The following is a 20,469-nucleotide window of genomic DNA, read 5'->3' as shown; positions in this document are numbered from 1 at the left end:
ATATTGGTCTGAACTGGGATTCGAAATCTCTCCTTTAGGTGGGTTTGACTTGTTTGTGACAATTCATTTCCATCATTCTTTTGTTTCCTCAAGTTTCTGAAATTCTCAAGATCTCCATAAAGAGCACGTATCTCAGTTTGAATCCTGGTCTGCCATAAAAATATTCATCATGTCATTTCAGGTTGTAGTACATTCACAGGTGTCAAATGCTTATGATTTTTAACACTTCTCCATGCATTTTCTACAATAACATTTGGTATAGGTTTCGATTCACAGTCAGATATGGATCTTTTCATCATATCGTTTCGTGTTCAACATGCCCCTCTTGGTTACTGGTGAAAAGGAATCTGATAGTTAGTGTCTGTTCATGTGTAGTGAACAGTTATGACATGGGCAGGGTTTGCCTCTCATTCAGCACAGAAATTAACGTCATGTTATGTTCAATTCAGATATGTGAACATCTCACCACTGGTGAAATAACCCGATTTTGAAAGTCTATTTGTCGCCAGAAGTCTATGACAATAGGTCAAATCCCAGTAAGGCAAAACCTTTTGGTTTCGTCCTTTTATTTTCAGTAATCTCGATATTGGTGAAAATGTAAGATTTCTAACATTTGATTGTGCTTAGTTAACAATCCAATTAGTTGCTGGGTTTGAGTCCACATCCAACACAAAACATTATGCCATGTCATTTCAAATTCAAACCAGTGCACACTTTGTTACTTGTGATTGAAACCAGATTTAATACCTTTCGTGGTCAGTCAAGAGGCACAACAGTAGCTGGATCAAGGTCCTGGGTCTCAGTCCAATACAAAAATGTTTGTGATGAAATTTCAAGTTGAACTTTGTTTTTTGAAAAGCCTCTTACTGTAATAAATATGAGTTTACAAGCGTCATGACTATGTCACCTCTAATGACACGTTTTCTGATATTTGCATTATCGTAATATTAATTTGCCTCTAGATTGATAGCTATAAATAGCTATCTGTTGTGGTCTCTTGTAGTAACGATTTTCTGTAGTCCAATGACTGTACAGAAAAGAGAGCAGATGACTTGCGAGATAGTTACATTATGTGGGTTGCATACAAATGCAATTAATTTCGTTCAGTCACTTTTGAGTGAGTTAGCCCATGATTGCCTGGCTATCAAGTGTCCTCAGCACAGTCTTATTCATCACATGGTGTCTTTCACTTTCATGTTGAAGGAACATTCTGCAGAGATTTTCTGTGGTGTATACAATTTGTTGAGATTGCACTGGTTCACAAGTACAGAAAATCTCAGTTTTCTTTTCTGCAGCTTTTCTGTTCCATTGAGATGTGCCTTATCACCTTTCTGTTGATTTTTTATGTTGGGCATAAATGAAGAAATATACATACACACATCTGGCCTAGCTTTTAACTGCACAAAACAAATATTGGCTAAAATATTACACTAAGAACGCAAGTGCACAGATAAATAGGCATCTGTAAACTGCCAGCATAACTAGCCATCTGAATGACTGCCAGCCACTGAAAAAATGTGGTCTGTTACATTTTTAGACCCAGAATGAGGTAATGTCACTAGACTTTTTACAAGTTTTTGGTAATGCTTCACCTTAGCAAGTGCCATTTTAGGGGAAGAAGATAATGTATCATTACTCACACTATAAAAATGTAATCTTTTATTTTATGTATTATTTATCACATATTCCATTAACCTTTCTTGTGATAAATCACAAGGATGTGGAACAAGTCATAATTACATAATACAGATATAATACATGTATATAAAAGTAACAGAAATGCGATATAAAATGATGAGTAAGCTTCATGGTTAAACTTGAGTCTGCGGTATAGCTCAAGTAACATCAAACAATTGCTGAGAGAGAAAATGTAGTACATTGTCCAACTTAAATAGTTGAGTCAGAGCAAAACACATTAAAACATAGTTTTAAGAATGTAAGTACCAATGGATGGACAATTTAGAAAAAGTCAGTCATTGCTTTATCTGCAGGTACTTATCAAGAGAGTAGAAGGAATTTCCCATTAGGTATTCTCTTAATTTATGTTTAAAAGTAGGTAAGACATAAATGTGAATTTTAATGTCTGAAGGAAGAAAGTAGAAAATTCTTGTGGCAGAATAATTAACACCTTTTTCCACAAGACTTAAATCTTTCAGACTCCTATATAAATCATTTTTTGACTTAGTATCATGATCATGACATTCACTATTAGTTTTAAAAAGAGTCTGGTTATTAGAAACAAAGATGAAAAACATATGTATTGAGAGTTGACTTAATATTTGTAACTTATGGAACAAATTTCTGCAAGAATACCTTGGATGAACACCGCTCATGATGCTCACAGTTCTCTTCTGTGCAGTAAATATTTTTTTGGTTAAAGGCTGGTTACCGCAAAATATTATGCCATATGACATGATAGAATGAAAATAACCAAAGTAGGCTGCTTTGATAGTGTCCACATCACCAAAGGGGGTGATTACTCGCAGAGCATAAGTTGCCACACTTAGCCTTCTATGTAGGTCTAGGATATGCACAGACCAGTTAAACTTGCCGTCAATTAGTTTGCCCAAGAACTTAGCTGATTCACAGCATAGTATATTTAGTTTACAACAGTTTAAGTGGCACACTTCATTTTGTTGCTGAGATGTATGAAATTGCATAAACTGAGTTTTTTCAAGATTTAGAGTTAGTCCATTGCACTTAAACCAGTGTAGGATGTCAACAAGTACAGCATTATATTTATTTTCTAGGTCATTGTTAGTTCGACTTTCAAGCAGAATAGTGGTATCAACAGCAAAATGAGTAAATTTACACTAGGTTCTCTACAAAGTGGGAGATCATTGATGAAGATAAGAAAAAGCAAAGGTCTCAAAATGGACCCTTGAGACACTCCATACTTTAATGTGCCACAATTGATGAGACAAGACTATCAACAACACCATTAATTACACCTTCTGTTTTCTGTTTCGTAGATATGATTCAATCCTCCTACCAGTGCCACTTCTCAAGCCATAAGTATTAGCCTTCTGTAAGAGAATGTTGTGGTTCAGACAGTCAATAGACTTTCACAAGTCACAGAAGATTCCAATAGCGACATTTTATTATTTATTGACTCTAAAATTTCATTTGTGAGATAATATATATCCTGCTCAGTTGATCTATGCTTTTGGAAGCCAGACTGGTTTCTTTTGAGTGTGTTGTGGTTGCCAAGATGTTCTACAATTCTTGTATACATTAGTTTCTTAAATACTTTCTTGAAACTACTTGGTAATGACATTGGGCAGTAGTTAGATAAATTGGTTTTGTCACCCTTCTTGAAAAGTGGTTTCACAATGTCAAGCCTTAATCTTTCTGGGACAACACCTTGCTGCATAGACTCATTAAAAATGTGACACAGGACTTGACATATATGGTCACTATAGTGGTTTAGAATTTTAGGTGAAACGCTGTCAAAACCTGTGGAATTTTTATTTTTTAAAGACTTGATAGTATTTTTAACCTCAGTAATAGTGACTGGGGCAACACATTTTGGGTCATATATGTTGGGATTAGCTCTTTGTAATAAACACACAGCAGCATTTAAGAAACCCGTACAACCTACATTTTCTGCTGCAGTTAAGAAATGATTTTTGAATACGTTGGATACAGCTAGAGGATTATGAATTACCTCATCATTAAAGATTATCTTTATGGTATTAACAGTCTTGTTACTCTTGCCACACTCTCCCTTTATAACATTCCAAACTGTTTATATTTTGTTCTTGGCTTTATCAATTTCAGACTTAATATACAAGCTCCTGGATTTCTTTTTCACCATTTTTCAAATTTTACAATATATTTTATAGTGAGACCTTTCAAGGGGATCATTTGATATTCTCAGTGAGGCATGTAGCTCCCTCTTAGTCCTACAAGAAATTTTAATACCTTCAATAATCTGAGGTTTACTGGAAGAAACCTCATTGTTCTTTCTGCAAGTCTTTTTTGAGAAGGCCATTTCAAACATAGAAGAAATTTATTTAAAAAAAGGTTAAATTTAACATAAACATCTGATGAACTATACACTGGAGCCCAATCTATCTGTGTCAAATGGTAATTAAAGGCAGACATAGTTTCAGTCTTTGTAAGTCCATAGGACCAATAGGTGTGGGAGACTTCATCACACAGTCTAATGTTATTGACTTTAAGAAGTTGTCCATCATGGTCGGACGGGCCATAAATTACTTTGCTTACACTAGCACTGTTGACTCTACTCTTGTCAATGAAAAAACACATCAAAAAAAGCTTTGCATCACCCTGGTTCCCAGAACTCCTGAAGATAGATCGTTACTGGATATTGTATCACAGACACAGTCCCTTTGACTGTCCAGAGATGTCACTAAACCTGCCCAAAGATGTAAACAACCATACTGGATATTGTATCACAGACACAGTCCCTTTGACTGTCCAGAGATGTCACTAAACCTGCCCAAAGATGTAAACAACCATTCATGAGCAGTGCCAATTAGATAGAGGGAGTCTGATAGCCGATCAGTTCCAGTCATTCCACCAGGAAGGAGGTACATCGCTCGTGTTGTCTGTAGTTCAACAATGCCTAGATGGTCAATACAGCTGTTTGATCACATGCACATTGTTACTTTGTGCCAGGAAGGGCTCTCAACAAGGGAAATGTCCAGGCGTCTCTGAGTGAAACAAAGTGATGTCGTTTGGACATGGAGAAGATACAGAGAGATGGGAATTGATGATGCCATGCCTTGCTCAGGCCGCCGAAGGGGTACTACTGCAGTGAATGGCTGCTACCTACAGATTATGGCTGGAGGGGACCCCGACAGCAACACCACCATGTTGAATAATGCTTTTTGTGCAGCCACAAGACGTCGTGTTATGACTCATACTGTGCACAATAGGCTGGATGATGTGCAACTTCACTCCAACATCCATCACGAGGTCCACTTTTCCTACCTTGACACCATGCAGTATGGGCCCAACAACATGCCAAATGGACCGCTCAGTATTGGCATCAATTTCTCTTCACTGATGAGTGTCGCATATGCCTTCAACCAGACATTTGTTAGACACGTGTTTGGAGGCAACCCGGTTGGGCTGAAAGCCTTAGACACTCTGTCCAGTGAGTGCGACAAGGTGGAGGTTCCCTGCTATTTTGGGGTGGCATTATGTGGGGCAGAAGTATGCCACTAGTGGTCATTGAAGGCGCCTTATGATATGTGAATGCCATTCTCCAACCGATAGTGCAGCCATATTGGCAGCATATTTGTGAGGTATTAGTCTTCATGGACGACAATTCACGCCCCCATCGTGCACATCTTGTGAATGACTTCTTTCAGGATAACAACATCGCTCAACTAGAGTGGCCAGCATGTTCTCTGAACATGAACCCTATCAAACATGCCTGGGATAGATTGAAAAGGGCTTTTTATGGATGACATGACACACCAACCACTCTGAGGGATCTATGCCGAATCGCCATTGAGGAGTGGGACAATCTGGACCAACATTGCCTTGATGAACTTGTGGACAGTATGCCACAACGAATACAGGCATGTATCAATGCCAGAGCACGTGCTACTGGGTATTAGAGATACCGGTGTGTACAGCAATCTGGACCACCAACCTCCGAAGGTCTCACTGTGTGGTGGTACAACATGCAAAGTGTGGTTTTCATGAACAATAAAAAGGGCAGAAATGATGTTTATGTTAATCTGTCTTCCAGTTTTCTGTACGGGTTACTGAACTCTCAGAACCGAGGTGATGCAAAACGTCTGTTGATGTGCGTGTTATCTAAAAGGCTCCCGCAATTTTGTGTAACTCTTAGTGGGCCAGTTAATCGATGTTATTAACAGCCTAATATTGCTTTTTATATGCATTTTAACTGGAGCTATGTGAGGTTATGCACTAACTGAACTTCCGAGAAAAGCTGTAATATTTAACTTCTGGAATTATGTTTCCAAGACTCTATAAAACATTTAAACTGTATTTGGTATAATCTGTTAGTAAGTAACACCAAGAAACTGATCAGAACACATGATCAAAAAACAGACAACTTAGCCAATGTACAAACCAATTGACTAAACACCATCTTAAGAAGGAACAAAGACGTTTGACTAGATTTTTGTCAAGATAGAGATGAAACATAAACAAAGACTTTGGTGGAAGAAGACAGACATTAGAGGATGATCTCAAAAATACAAACTTTTCACCACCAAAATAAAATTTTATATCAAAATAAGAAACAATTTCGAGTACACACACACACACAGACACACACACACACACACACACACACACACACACACACACACACACACACACACACACACACACACACACACACAGAGTTACAGATCTCTAATTGTGGAGAAAAATCGAACTTTGCACCAAAATAGAATTGTATTATTTCTCAAAATACACATGCTGTGTAACAAAACAAGTCATCATGTCAACTGACCATCATTGCCCCACTCAATAGTATCTAAAATGCTTGTACTGGAAAACAGTCGCCCTGAAAAATGACTAATACCCTGACATCAGATCACCCTACTGTTTGGCTGACTTTGACATCAAATTAAAGGAGGATTATTGACGAATTTAAGACATGAGAAAAAAAAATTGTGTACTTCAGTAATTCTCGCCCACAGATGCATTTTATGCTACAGGGTAGATAGGAATAGCACCCATCTGTGTTTGGCAATGTTACAGAGCCAATATTTGATTAATTTAATGCATGGTACAACGATTGAACTACTCTGAGTGACCTATAAGTTATGTCAATAGTGTCGACAAGCCAGCAATGTGTATTTTTGTAAGTAATGTAGACAGTTTATATGCGGTAAAACATAATTTGAAGTTCCTCCGTGCTGGCCACTGTGACCGAACGATTCTAGATGCCTCAGTCCAGAACCATGCTGCTGCTACAGTTGCAGGTTCGAATCCTGCCCCGGGCATGGATGTGTGTGATGTCCTTAGGTTAGTTAGGTTTAAGTAGTTGTAAGTCTAGGGGACTGATGACCTCAGAAGTTAAGTCCCATAGTGCTTAGAGCCATTTTTGAAGTTCCACTATGCCTTGCAAAGTATCAAAGTATGGTGCAGAAGTTGGACTTTGACTGTCAGCAAGTGCTTTAATTTTTCTTGGTTTTCCAATGTGCAAGCCAAGCATATTTTTGTACTGAAGAACTATTAAGTGACATTGGTACTGCCCCATGTGTTTTACACTTGAAATCTTACCTAATTTGAGAAATAGTTATTTTGTGCAAAGTCCCAATTTGAGTCCATAATCAGAGATCTGGAACTATTCTTGGTGTGTGTGTGTGTGTGTGTGTGTGTGTGTGTGTGTGTGTGTGTGTGTGTGTGTGTGAGAGAGAGAGAGAGAGAGAGAGAGAGAGAGAGAGAGAGAGAGAGAGAGAGAGAGACATAATGATAATTTAGATGTTGGGTATAGGAGATACACCTTTTTTTGTAATTTTTTGGATAAATATTTCTGAAGATGAAGCAAAAGAAATTCAGATTGTATGTATACCATTGAGCAAAGCTAAGACTCATGTTTGGGGGTTACATTGAGATTGGGTACTTCATTTCGATACGTGCTAGAATATTCTGCTGTAGTTATTTGGAGACTAGAGAGAGGAGGTGGTGCGGGACATAATTATGTAATGCATTCAAGGTCATTGATAGCATTATTGCCCTGACATGTAGGCAACCTAAAGGTTAAAGGTGAAATTTGCCCTAGTTGATGTACCTTTCCCACTTACCACCAATTTTTTTGCGTAACTTCATAATTCCCTTAACTTGGGAATAACTACCCAAGGCCTTGAGAAATGCCTTCAGGTTAATGTTACTACTTCTCCTGAAATGTATTTTTTGTAATGTCAGTGGGGACATTCTTTTGTGAGCTCGATATCTAATTTCTTGTAATTTACACAAGCTGCTGCTCTACAGCTGTAGCTCACTCTGCCTCTTGATATTGCTATTTTCTTTCACTGGACAGTGCATTGCCTGTTTCCTTAGAATTCAGAAAATTTTTGCTCAATAACTTTGGTCTGCAGTTTTCTCCATGTGTTTCTTGAACCTTTTGTTTGTACTCTGTTGTCTTTATTTATTTTTATATTTGATGGCATTTATTTTCTAACTATTGGCTAGGTACTATAGCAGGTTGTATACATCTATTATTACAATCTCTCACATTATTTGTGCATAGCATGATGAGGATACTATCCACCTATGTTAATATGTCATTAAACAACAACTATATCTCTTCAGTAATATTGTAATGTGTTAGTATATTATATCCAAGTTAAGAATATAGATTATGCTGAACCTCTGTTATTAAGGGTGGATTCTGTGTACTCTGTTGTATATATTTATGGCATTTTAATAATTTTTATCATCTAATCTATAGTATAATTCTATCACTTATCTATAACCATACACAAATGTCTACTGCATGCAATGACCTTGGAAAGATATGTAGATATTTCTACACCTCTCACTCAGTTTCAGGCACTAACTTTATGACAGACTCAAGTCTCTAACTGTAGCAGGCAGTAAATTTTATACCATTGTATTGTCCTGTGAGGCAATTAGAGAAGTTTTTTTTACATCTGGTGCAAAACCAGGAACCTTCATCCTCATCTTTTCTCCTCAGAACACACTGCTTCATTGTCAGTTTAATCAAAGGTACCTTCCCATGTGGCCATGATCTTGTGACAGGCTTCATACTTATTCTTCAGCAAACTTCCATAATTATTGGGGGGGGGGGCAGAGGGGGGGGGGGAGCAGTACCTGAGATGGCCTAGAAAGAATGTGCTTCGCTTTACTCTTCTTATGAGAGCTGGATCATCTTGCATCTGTGCTGCATGTGTCACATTCTTCCAGGTGGTAAGCATTTGGATTTCCTATCACCATTTCACACTGTTATCCTTGCAGTATTGCATTGCATGCATTTTCCTGTTGTATGCCAGTAGCCCTTGTGAGTGGATCTTTGAGAGGTACTACAAGAGTCAGACACCTCTTTGGACCACAGAATTTTGTATATGGACAAAATATTATTAAGAACCAAGGTTCATGCTCCTGAAATGAAGAATTACTTGTTCTGGAGTTCCAATCTCACCAAACAAGTTTTCATCTTGTTTGTATTATATGAAATACCATGTCTACCCATCTGTCTACTGCAATTCTTTTGTGTATTGCATCTAAAATTATTTCCTGCACTTTTTCTGAATTTTCTCTTCATACCCAATAAATGGCTTATCTTTTTCGAATATCCAACTGTTGTATTCACTTGGAGTCATAAAAGTATTCCCCACTGCATTCTTCTGAGTGTTAATACCACCACTACCTGCCTGTTTATGTGCTCTGAATGAAACTTGAGCCATTAGGACGGCTTCATGTTACTGCCCAGATGGCATTCTGTACTGATGAGAGGCAGCACTGATAGTCATGTTCTTAATTATTGTGTCTTTCAGGCTCTGCTTTGATTTGGTGCGTAAGTCAGGCCGTTGTCGAGATACAGACCAAGACAACAAAACACCTGTTATCTCTTGATTGACATATTTTTTAGTCATTGCCAGTTCACGTTCTAGAGTTCACCCTTCTGGAGTACGTGAAGTGTTTTATGTACTGTCAGTTGCAGCATGGGCAAGCACTAGCTATGCAATATTGCTAAACCTTCATTACATGTATTCAATGCCTGTTTCTGTGAAATCACATGAAACCATTGTTAGCAGTTGGTCTGCATGTGACTCAACTTCATTAACTCACAGAGTATATCCAATATTTCAAAAAGGGGCTTCAAATTAATGTCCTAAAAAGTTGGTCTGCAGTCAGCTCCTTGTGGTCCCTCCTTTCTGTAGTTACATCGACAGTTGTACTCTGCAAACCACAGTGAGGTGCATGGCAGATGATACATGCCATTGTACAAGTATTAGCATTTCATGCTGTTCCATTCATGTATGGAACATGGGAAGAATGATTCTTTGAATGACTTTGTGCATGCGGTAATTATTCTAATCTTATCATCATGATCCCTATATAAGTGATAGGTAGGGGGTTGTTGTATATTCATAGAGTAATCATTTAAAGCCAGTTCCTGAAACTTTGCTGACAGACTTTCTTGGGATATGTTACATCTGTCTTGAAGAGTCTCTTTAAATTCAGTTCCTTTCATATCTCTGTGACACTCTCCCATGGATTAAACAAACCTATGACCATTCATGTTGCCCTTCTCCATTTATGTTCAGCATCCCCTGTTAGTCCTATCTGGTATGGCACCCACACAGTTAGCAATATTCTAGAAATGACCGCACAAGTGATTTGTAAACAATCTCCTTTGTAGACTGGTTGCACTTCCCTGGGGCACACTTGAAATTATTTCTACATCTGACTGACACTATCCAAGATAACATGCTGTGTCCTCCCTGCCAAAAATTCCTCTTTCCAGTCACAAATTTCACTTGATCCCCTTATGTTTGTACTTTTGAAAATAAGTGCAGGTGTCATACTGAGTCAAGTGCTTATTGGAAATCAAGAAATACTGCATCTGCCTGATTACCTTGATCTAAATCTTTCTATATGTTATGCGAGAAAGTGCAGTTGGGTTTCACATGATCGGTGTTTTCCAGGTCCGTGCTGGTGGATACTGAGGTGGTCATTCAGTTTAAGATATCTCATTCTGTTTGAGCTGAGACTATGTTCCAAGAATCTACAACAAATTGATGTCAAGGATATTCAATGGTAGTTTTGTGGATTACTTCTACTACCCTTCATATAGACAGATGTTATCTGTGCCAATTTCCAACAACTGTGCACAGTTTTTTGTTCGAGGGAGCTATGATAGATTATAGTTAGAAGAGGGGCTAACTCAGTAGGAAAATCAGTATAAAATCTGATAGGGATTCCAGCAGGCACTGGAGCTTTGCCCAGTTTTCATGATTGCAGCTGTTTCTCAACATCACTGACACCAATGCTTATCTCATTCATCTTTTCATTGGTACGAGGATTAAATTGGTGACAATTCTCAAGTGTTTTCCTTTGTAAAGGAACATTTGAAAATGCTTTGGTACCCTGAAAATGTGTTCCTCATTTCAGCATCTCATTCACTAGGTATTGGACACAAACTTTGGTCCCACTAACAGCCTTTACATACATCCAGAATTTTTTTGGGTTCTGTGGAAGATCACTTGACAGTATTCTGCTATGGTAGCCATTGCTCTCTTGATAGGCAAAGGTGTTTCATTTAGCATCTCTATATCTATAGCCCTATGCTTTATTTTACACCTATGATGCAGTAATCTCTGTGTCTTTAGAAGTTTCATTACAGTTGACGTATACCATGGATGCTCCCTCCCATTATGAACTGTTTGACTGGGTACATATCTGTCCAGTGTGTGTTCAACTATTCTTTTAAACTTGAGCTAGAGTTCCTCTACATGCTCCTGCCCTGTGCTGAAAGTTTCAAGTTCCTGTTTCAGATATGACATTACCGATTTTTTATTTAGTTTGTTGAACATTTATATCTTTGTGCTTGTTTTAGTTGTCCTTTGCACATTGGTTATCATTGTTGCCACAACCGCATCATGGTCACTGATACCGGTTTTGATGTGGACATCCTCAAAGAGGTCAGGTTTATTTATTGCCATTAGATCCAATACATTTCTTTCATGAGTGGGGTTTCTAACTATCTGCTCTAGGTAGTTTTCAGAGAAGGCATTTAGTAAAGTTTCACAGGATGTATTATGTCCATGACTAACAAAACTGTAACTTTCCCAATTAATTGTTGGATGATTAAAGTCTCCACCAGTTATTACAATAAAATTAGGGGACTTATGAAAAAGGGAACTCAGGTTTTCTGTAAAGGTTTTTTTGTTTCTTTGTTTGCACTCTGTTCTCAAGCTGTCGATTAATCTGTTAAGTTATGCTCCGATTGTTTTCTCAGCCAGAACAAACATTTACACTACAGTATGCACAAATGTGTACTTGCCTGTTCTATTTCACAGTCGTTGTTACAGAGTCTACAGTTCCTTAGGAACTTAAAGAAGACCTCTTAAAGTGTTTCATCACACACAAAGTCATGAGATCCTTCAACCCTTAGTCCCCAATGCTCTCTTTCTCGACCGAGCGAGGTGGCGCAGTGGTTAGGCACTGGACTCGCATTCGGGAGGACGACGGTTCAATCCCGCGTCCGGCCATCCTGATTTAGGTTTTCCGTGATTTCCCTAAATCGCTCCAGGCAAATGCCGGGATGGTTCCTTTGAAAGGGCACGGCCGACTTCCTTCCCCATCCTTCCCTAACCCGATGAGACCGATGACCTCGCTGTCTGGTCTCCTTCCCCAAACAACCCAACCCCAACCCTCTCTTTCTCGATTATTATGATAAAAAACAAAGGAACAAGGTAAGCCTCAGCACATCATCATAATACCGTCCATCTAGGCTGTAGCATGAAGATTCCATGCTGTAGCACATGAATGAATTAGGACCACATTCATGCAGTAATAAACTATCCCCATGTACTTGCTGCCACAATGTTGTACATCATTTTTTTAATTAAAAAGTCTTTAAATAAAAACGCATTTCATCTTTGTGGTTCATCTTTGGATTATGTATAGGGATAAGAGTATAAGCAAAAATTAATGTACAGTCCTAGTTTGTACAATTCTAAATCCTTCCAGACTAACAATGTAAGGGGAGGCCACTTGTGGACTGAATTCAAAGGAATAGTACCAACAACAGTTGAGAGGTTTATACTAAATAAATTAACTAAAGACACAAAATAAGTCGGAAAAATGTTCATCTACATCTTTATGGCTACTCTGCAAATCACACTTAAATGCCTTGTGGAGTGGCTGAGCAGTTTGAGTCGCCTTGTCACAGATTTTGTGACCCTCCTGCCCGAGATGCGACTCCTCCCTCGGGCATGGGTGTGTGTGTTGTTCTTAGTATAAGTTAGTTTAAGTAGTGTGTAAGTCTAGGGACTGATGACCTCAGCAGTTTGGTCTCTTAGGAATTCACACACATTTGAACACTTAAATACATGGTAGAGGGTTCATCAAACCACCTTCACACTAATTCTCTATTATTCCACCTTGAACAATGGATGGCAAAGTTCAACACCTGTGTCTTTCCTTGCAAGCTCTGATCTCCCTTTGTTATTCTGATCGTTGTCAACAAAATACTTTCACATTTGGAGGAGGAAATTGGTGACTGAAATTTCGTCAGAACATCCTGCCATAATCAGAAACACTTTTGTCTTAATGGTTTCCACACCAAATTCTGTATCATGTGTGTGACACTCTCTGCTATATTTCTCGATAATTCGAAACGTGCTTGGCTTCTTTGTGCTTTCTTGATGTACTCCATTAATCCTATTTGATAAGTATCCCACAGCATGCAGCAGCACTCCAAAAGAGGATGGACAAGTGTAGTGTAGGCAAGTAGAACAGTGTTTGATTAGCATTCGCTAGAGCATTTTCTGTGTGTTCTTCCCAATTTAACTTGTTCATAATTTTAATTCCTGGGTATTTAGTTGAATTTACAGCCTTTAGATTCGAACCGAGCGAGGTGGCGCAGTGGTTAGCACACTGGACTCGCATTCGGGAGGACGACGGTTCAATCCCGTCTCCGGCCATCCTGATTTAGGTTTTCCGTGATTTCCCTAAATCGCTTCAGGCAAATGCCGGGATGGTTCCTTTGAAAGGGCACGGCCGATTTCCTTCCCCATCCTTCCCTTACCCGAGCTTGCGCTCCGTCTCTAATGACCTCGCTGTCGACGGGACGTTAAACACTAATCTCCTCCTCCTCCTTTAGATTCGATTGATTTATTGTGTAACAGAAGTTCAACGGACTCTTTTTAGCACTCATGTGGATAACTTCACTCGTTTCATTATTTAGCTTCAATTGCCAATTTCCGCACCATACAGATACCTAAATCGTTTTCCTTGCAGAAACAACCAAAAAAGCATGCCAAATTTAAACGAACGCAGAATCCAGAATATTGGCGATCTTTTACAGAAGCTCAAAGTTTAGAGCAGACTTCTGTGTTTCATGCTTATAATAATTTCCACAGTGAAACTTTGTCTCGAAACGTGGCAGAAAATCCAAAGAGTGTATGGCCCTATGTAAAGTATGAAAGTGGCAAGACACAATCAGTGGTTCCTCTGCATGATAGTAATAGAAATACCATCAATGTCACTGCTGCTGAAGAAGAGCCTTCCGAAATTCCTTCACTAAATAAGGTAAGTAAATATACCAGACTTCAAATCAGGAACAGCTGCCAACACGAGTAACTTAGAAGTAGTTGTCCTCAGAGTAGCGAAGCCACTTAAATTACTTAATGAGAGCAAGTCTTCTGGTCCAGATTTTATACGAATTAGGTTCCTTCCAGAGTATGTTGGTGCAATAGCTCCAAACCTATCAACCGCTTGCTTGACGAAATTTGCATAGGTCACACCAATATTCAAGAAAGGCAATAGGAGTAATCTACTAAATTATAGGCCAGTGTCATTAATGTCGATATGCAGCAGGATTCTGGAACATTTATATAGCGTTCAAACATATGATTTACCTCAAACAGAATGTTCTTGACACATAGTCAACATGGATTTAAAAACCGTCATTCCTGTGAAACACAAATAGCTCGTTACCCACATGAAGTGTTGAATGCTATCAACTAGGGATTTTAAATTGATTCCATATTTATAGATTTCCAGAAGGCTTAAGATACCATACCCAACAAGCAGCCTGTAATCAAATTTCGCACTAATGGAATGTCGACTCAGTTACGCAACTAGATTCATGATTTCCTGTCAGAAAGGTCACATTTTGTAGTAATGGACAGAAAGTCGTGGAATAAAAGAGAAGTGATTTGTGTTATAGGTCCTCTGTTGTTCCTTATCTATATAAACGATTTAGGAGACAATCTCAGCAACTGTTATAGGTTTTTTGCAGGCAGCGGCAGTGGTGGCGACGGTGGTGGTGGTGGTGGTAACTATTGATGTCATCGGTCGCTAGGCTTACACACTATTTAATCTAACTTAAACTAACTGACGCTAAGGACCACACACACACACACACACACACACACACACACACACACACACACACACACACACCCCTGCCCAGGGGATGACTCAAACCTGCGATGGGGGTAGCTGCACGAGTGTGGCAACACGTCTCAGACTTGCAGCTACCAGGTGCAGCTGTTTGCAGATGATGCTGTCATTTATCGACTAGTAAAGTTATCAGAAGATCAAAACGCTGAAGACAATATATCAGTATTGTGTAAAATTCAGCAATTCACCCTAAATAATGAAAAGTGTGAGGTCATCCAAGGATGCTCAAAGGAATCTATTAAACTTAAGTTACACAATAAAGCAATCATATTTAAAGCCCATCAGATTAACTAAATACCTAGGTATTGCAATTACAAACAACTGGAACTGAAAAAAAATATAGAAAATGCTGTGGGGAAGGCGAACCAAAGACTGTGTTTTATTGGTAGATGCAACAAATCTATTAAAGGGGCTGCCTACACTACACAATGAAGTACAGCTGACCAGTGTGGGATCCTTACCACAAAGGATTAATGGAGCACATCAAGAAAGTTCAATGAAGGGCAGCGCATTTTATACTATGGAGAAATAGGAGAGAGAGTGTCACAGACATAATATAGGATTTTGGGTGGAAATCCTTTCAACAAAGGCGTTTTTCGTTGCTGCAGTACTTTCTCAGGAAATTTCAATCACCAACATTTGACAGAAACCTACTTAGGGGGAAACGATCATCATAATAAAGTAATTGAAGCCAGAGCTCACACAGAAAGAATTAGGTGTTAGTTTTTCCATGTGCTTTTAAAGAGTGGACTAATAGGGTATTAGTGTGAAGATGGTTCGGTGAACCCTCTGCCAGGCACTTACGTGTGAGTTGCATAGTATCCCTGTAGATGTAAAATTAGGAAATTTTATTGAATTTAAAATTTTCCTTTTACAATGTTCTAAATATGATAAAACTGCTTTGTGCTAGACTGAAACATGCATCAAATCAGATGGACCTGTCGAGACCTCCTTTTTTCAAATTGTAAAAACCATCAAATTGCTCTGAGCTACATTGAAGCATGTGTCAGGTGAAATGAACCAGCAGAGATCTAGCCAAAAACAACTAATGTAATGTGTAACTGCAGGTATGAATACAAAATAAATAATCGAAATGAATGAGAAATATATAAGTGAAGTGGTTAAATGGTAGGACCACACTCACACTGAAGTGTACAGATTTAAACAAAATACACAGTAGTTACAGTGTAACGTCACAGATGGAATATGAAGCGGCCACACAGCGGAATGAGGCTTGCGTATAGTGTCTGTGGAGGACATACTTAGGTGGCGCTCAAAGCAGTTATGTGACCAGTGTGATGTTTAATGCTTACGAAAAAGGTCCAATAATGATTGGTTCACTAAAACGAAATTAAATGATTGCAATTAATCAGAACACTGTTGCCCAAAGAGAAACCTCTAAATTACTCCAAGTGAACCAAGTAGTAACATCAGCCATAACTAAATAAAACTAAGTTAAGCATCAAGGATGGACGTCATTCCAATAACTGAGGATAGAAAAGTTTGTTAAAACAGCAAGTCCCGACTTGACTTTAAAAATATGTCAAGAATGATTCACTTCAGGGGAAGTTAATAAACTGAAATGGAACTCATTAGAAGAGCATAAAGAAACTTGTGTAAAAGTGTTAAGAACTGATATCACCAAATGATAGTGACCGTGATTTCTGCTAGGGAATCAGTCAAAAATTGTTCGTTGATAGTACACGTGTACTCTAGGATTTCCAACTCTTCCAATAAATCAAGCTTTTTGCCTTTCTGAGCTCAACATGAGATGCAGAGATCATAAACTGGGGTGACTGGTCCCCTGCAGTCTACAAATGTTCAGCAAATGTAGGATGCTACTTTACGTGATGTGTTTGTTTAACAAATGCTTGCTAGATCTCATGCTAAATATTCTTCCAATTCGACAGACAATGTGGGTTCATCTTGTTAAATGTGTGCTTAAGTCCAGCACAGAGCCATTTTATGGTTTTTAAAATGTTGAAAAGGGAAAGGCCTCAGTGGATCCATCTGATTTGACATATGCTCCAGTCTAGTACAGAGCTGTTTTATATTGTTTCTGATGTATATTGTAAGAGGGAAATTTGGAGGACAGGTAACAATTCCTGATTTGCATTTAGAATGTGGAAGTAGGACCATACCCTAATTTCTGTTTATTTTGTTATCCCTGTAGATGATCTAAAGACGGCAAACAACAGCAAAATGCATTGTTATTAAAAGACTAAGTTGCAAAAAAGAATGTTTTTCTTTCAGATATTCTACTTATTGTTGCTGTAACGAAGATATTTACGAATTGTACATAAAATCTAATTGTGAGCTTGCTGCTTCAAGGTACCACATTATGTATAAACTGAACTTATTCACTGAGTGCCATGCGGCCAAGTACTGATAGTTTGGCTATATTACCTGTTATTGGGAAGCTTTCATCGTGGATTCTCCATTTAGAGCCAAAAATGTTTGCTGTAAGTAGCTAAAAAATCATGTGAAGTGGTAAATGAAATTTTTTCATAAACAAGACTTCTGAAAAACAACTTGTTTAACTAAATGAATGATTTATTACTAACACATCAGTATGAATGCAGTTCTGTGCTACACAAGCTGGCAAATCAATGTGGAGACTCCACGGGCAAAAAATAGTCTCAACTCAGAAATTGTGAATCAATGTGTATTTCTCTATGTGCATGCTATAAATTCACTATCCATTCCAACTAAGAATTTTTGAATCTAAAATAATGTTTTTCTGTATACAGAAAATTAAGATATTTACTGCTCTTCTGTTAATGCTTCAGATTGATTAAAACCACTGGTGAAGAAACATGTCTCCAGGGAGCAACTGGTGATGAGCTGGACATTGCTGCAGAGAGATCAGCACATTCTGTAGGAATTAGAACACCGAGGCAAGTTTCTTCCTCTCAGGAGGAAATTGCCTTTTGCTCTGGTAGTAATTACAATTTTGAGGAAAATGTCTTCACATGTAGTTCATGCCAGCAGTCGTTTCCATCAAAATACAGTCTCACAATGCATGTATTCATTCACATTGATGGAGTAGAGCCACCTGAGAATATCTGTATGTGGTGTGGCAGAGTATTTACCTCCCGTGACAGCCTCAGCAAGCATTCTGTGGTGCAAAAGTTGAAAAGTCATCAACAAAGCACTCTTTCTTATGAATATGATAGTCTCCAGTTCTGTGAAGTAATGTCCACTGGCGAGACACCACACACATTTGAGTTTTGTGAGGAACTGTTCACTCCATCTGCTCAAGCCAATAAAAATACGCTAGCATACACTGTCGAGAGGCCACATAAATGTTCTGTCTGTGGGAAATCTTTCACTGCGTCTGGTTCTCTCAAGAAACATATCTTACTACACACTGGTGAGAGACGTCACAAATGTGATTTTTGTGGTAAATCTTTTACACGGATTTATTGTCTGAAGACACATGAATTAACACACAGCGAAAGAACGCACAAATGCGAAATTTGTGGAAAAGCCTTTACTCAGTCTGGTCACCTCAAGAAGCATGAATTCATACATACTGGCGAAAAGCGTCATAAATGTGGTGTCTGTGGAAAATCCTTCACGGAGTCTGGTAATCTCAAGAAACATGTATTAACACATACTAGCGAGAGACCACACAAATGTGTTATCTGTGGGAAAGCTTTCATTCAGTCTAATAGCCTCAAGAAACACGCAGTACTACATACTGGCGAGAGTCGACACAAATGTGACGTGTGTGGTAAAGCCTTTCATTATTTTTACCATCTCAAGCATCATGCATTAACACACACTGGCCTGAAACCACATAAATGTGACATCTGTGGTAAATCGTTCACAGAGTCTAGCAATCTCAAAAAGCACGAGTTGATTCATACTGGCGAGAGACCACACAAATGTTTCTGTGGGAAATCTTTCACTAAGGCACGTCATCTTAAGCAGCATTTATTAACACACAATGGCTTGAGGCCATAAAAATGTGACGTTTGTGGAAAAGCCTTTAATCACTTGTATGTTCTCAATGGGCATGTGTTAATACATGTTGGCGAGGGAGCACATAAGTGTGATGTCTGTGGGAAATCCTTTAGACAGTCTAGTAAACTCAAGAGGCACACTCTAATTCATACTGGTGAAAGGGCACATAAATGAGATGTATGTGGGTCAGCTGTTATTCCATCTAATGGTTTCAAAGGCACACATTAATAGATACTGATGAGAGACCAAACAAAACTGACACCTGTGCAAATGCCTTTCACTTACTGGTTATCTTGGGAAGCATGCAGTAATAAATAATTACAAGACATTATATAAATCTGAAAACCATAGGGAATGAAATAGGTGTTATTGATGATATTAATAAAAAAGACATTCTTCTATGAGATTCGTTTCCTGTGTGAATTAATGAACATCTACATCTACATTCTACATCTACATTGATACTCCGCAAGGCACCCAACGGTGTGTGGCGGAGGGCACTTTACGTGCCACTGTCATTACCTCCCTTTCCTGTTCCAACCGCGTATGGTTCGCGGGAAGAACGACTGTCTGACAGCCTCCGTGCGCGCTCTAATTTCTCTAATTTTACATTCGTGATCTCATCGGGAGGTATAAGTAAGGGGGAAGCAATATATTCGATACCTCATCCAGAAACGCACCCTCTCGAAACCTGGCGAGCAAGCTACACCGCGATGCAGAGCGCCTCTCTTGCAGAGTCTGCCACTTGAGTTTATTAAACATCTCCGTAACGCATCACTGATCTGCCTAAATCGCCCGAAATCAGTAGTATATATTGGAGAAGTGCTGTGGTTCTAAGACTGTTAGCTGCAGTGTCAGGTTTCTTACAGCTAATATTAGGTCAATAGATCAGTTAATGTGTGGGGTGTATTACAGAGTTAAGACTGAATCTATTATCAGGGCTAGCATTTTGTTTGAAAGTAATAGTCTGCATGGTGTAGAGGAGAAATGTGACTATTGTGAAAGATGTTTCTTTGGAGACATTTAAAGGCTACAGAGTTGTGTTTAGTTAACAATGTTTACACAAATGAACGTGTATCATCTTACATGTGGAAATGAGTCCAGATATTGTAAAAAACAAGGAATAAGAATCATGTAAAAACTGTTTTGGCGAAAATAGACATCTTAAATTGTATATTTGTATGTATTAAGTATTTGTTTCATATCTGCAAAATTACGCTGAGCCCTTGAAAGTTAACAACATATGTATATTTTTCAATTCTTTTAAATAGGGTGGTTTATTAGGCTGTACTCTAGTAATATAGTGTTTCATATTCAGAAGAAAAATTCATTCTCAGATGTTCATTCGAGGTGTGTTTTAAAATATCATTGAAACAGGCTGAA

General features: G+C 38.5%; 1 protein-coding gene across 1 annotated transcript in view; it reads left to right on the top strand.

Annotated features, from left to right (window-relative positions):
* The window catches only part of LOC124720426 (zinc finger protein 596-like), a 110,084-nt gene extending 90,573 nt beyond the window's left edge, over positions 1 to 19,511 (top strand). Inside the window, exon 8 of the mRNA XM_047245776.1 lies at positions 17,907 to 19,511. Coding sequence (XP_047101732.1) covers positions 17,907 to 19,086 — 1,180 coding nt within the window. The 3' untranslated portion in view covers positions 19,087 to 19,511. The remainder of the gene's footprint in view (positions 1 to 17,906) is intronic.
* Positions 19,512 to 20,469: the final 958 nt, after the last annotated feature.

This window comes from Schistocerca piceifrons, chromosome 11, assembly GCF_021461385.2.
Source record: "Schistocerca piceifrons isolate TAMUIC-IGC-003096 chromosome 11, iqSchPice1.1, whole genome shotgun sequence".
NCBI classification, from domain to species: domain Eukaryota; kingdom Metazoa; phylum Arthropoda; class Insecta; order Orthoptera; family Acrididae; genus Schistocerca; species Schistocerca piceifrons.
This window is presented reverse-complemented; position numbering and strand designations above follow the sequence as displayed.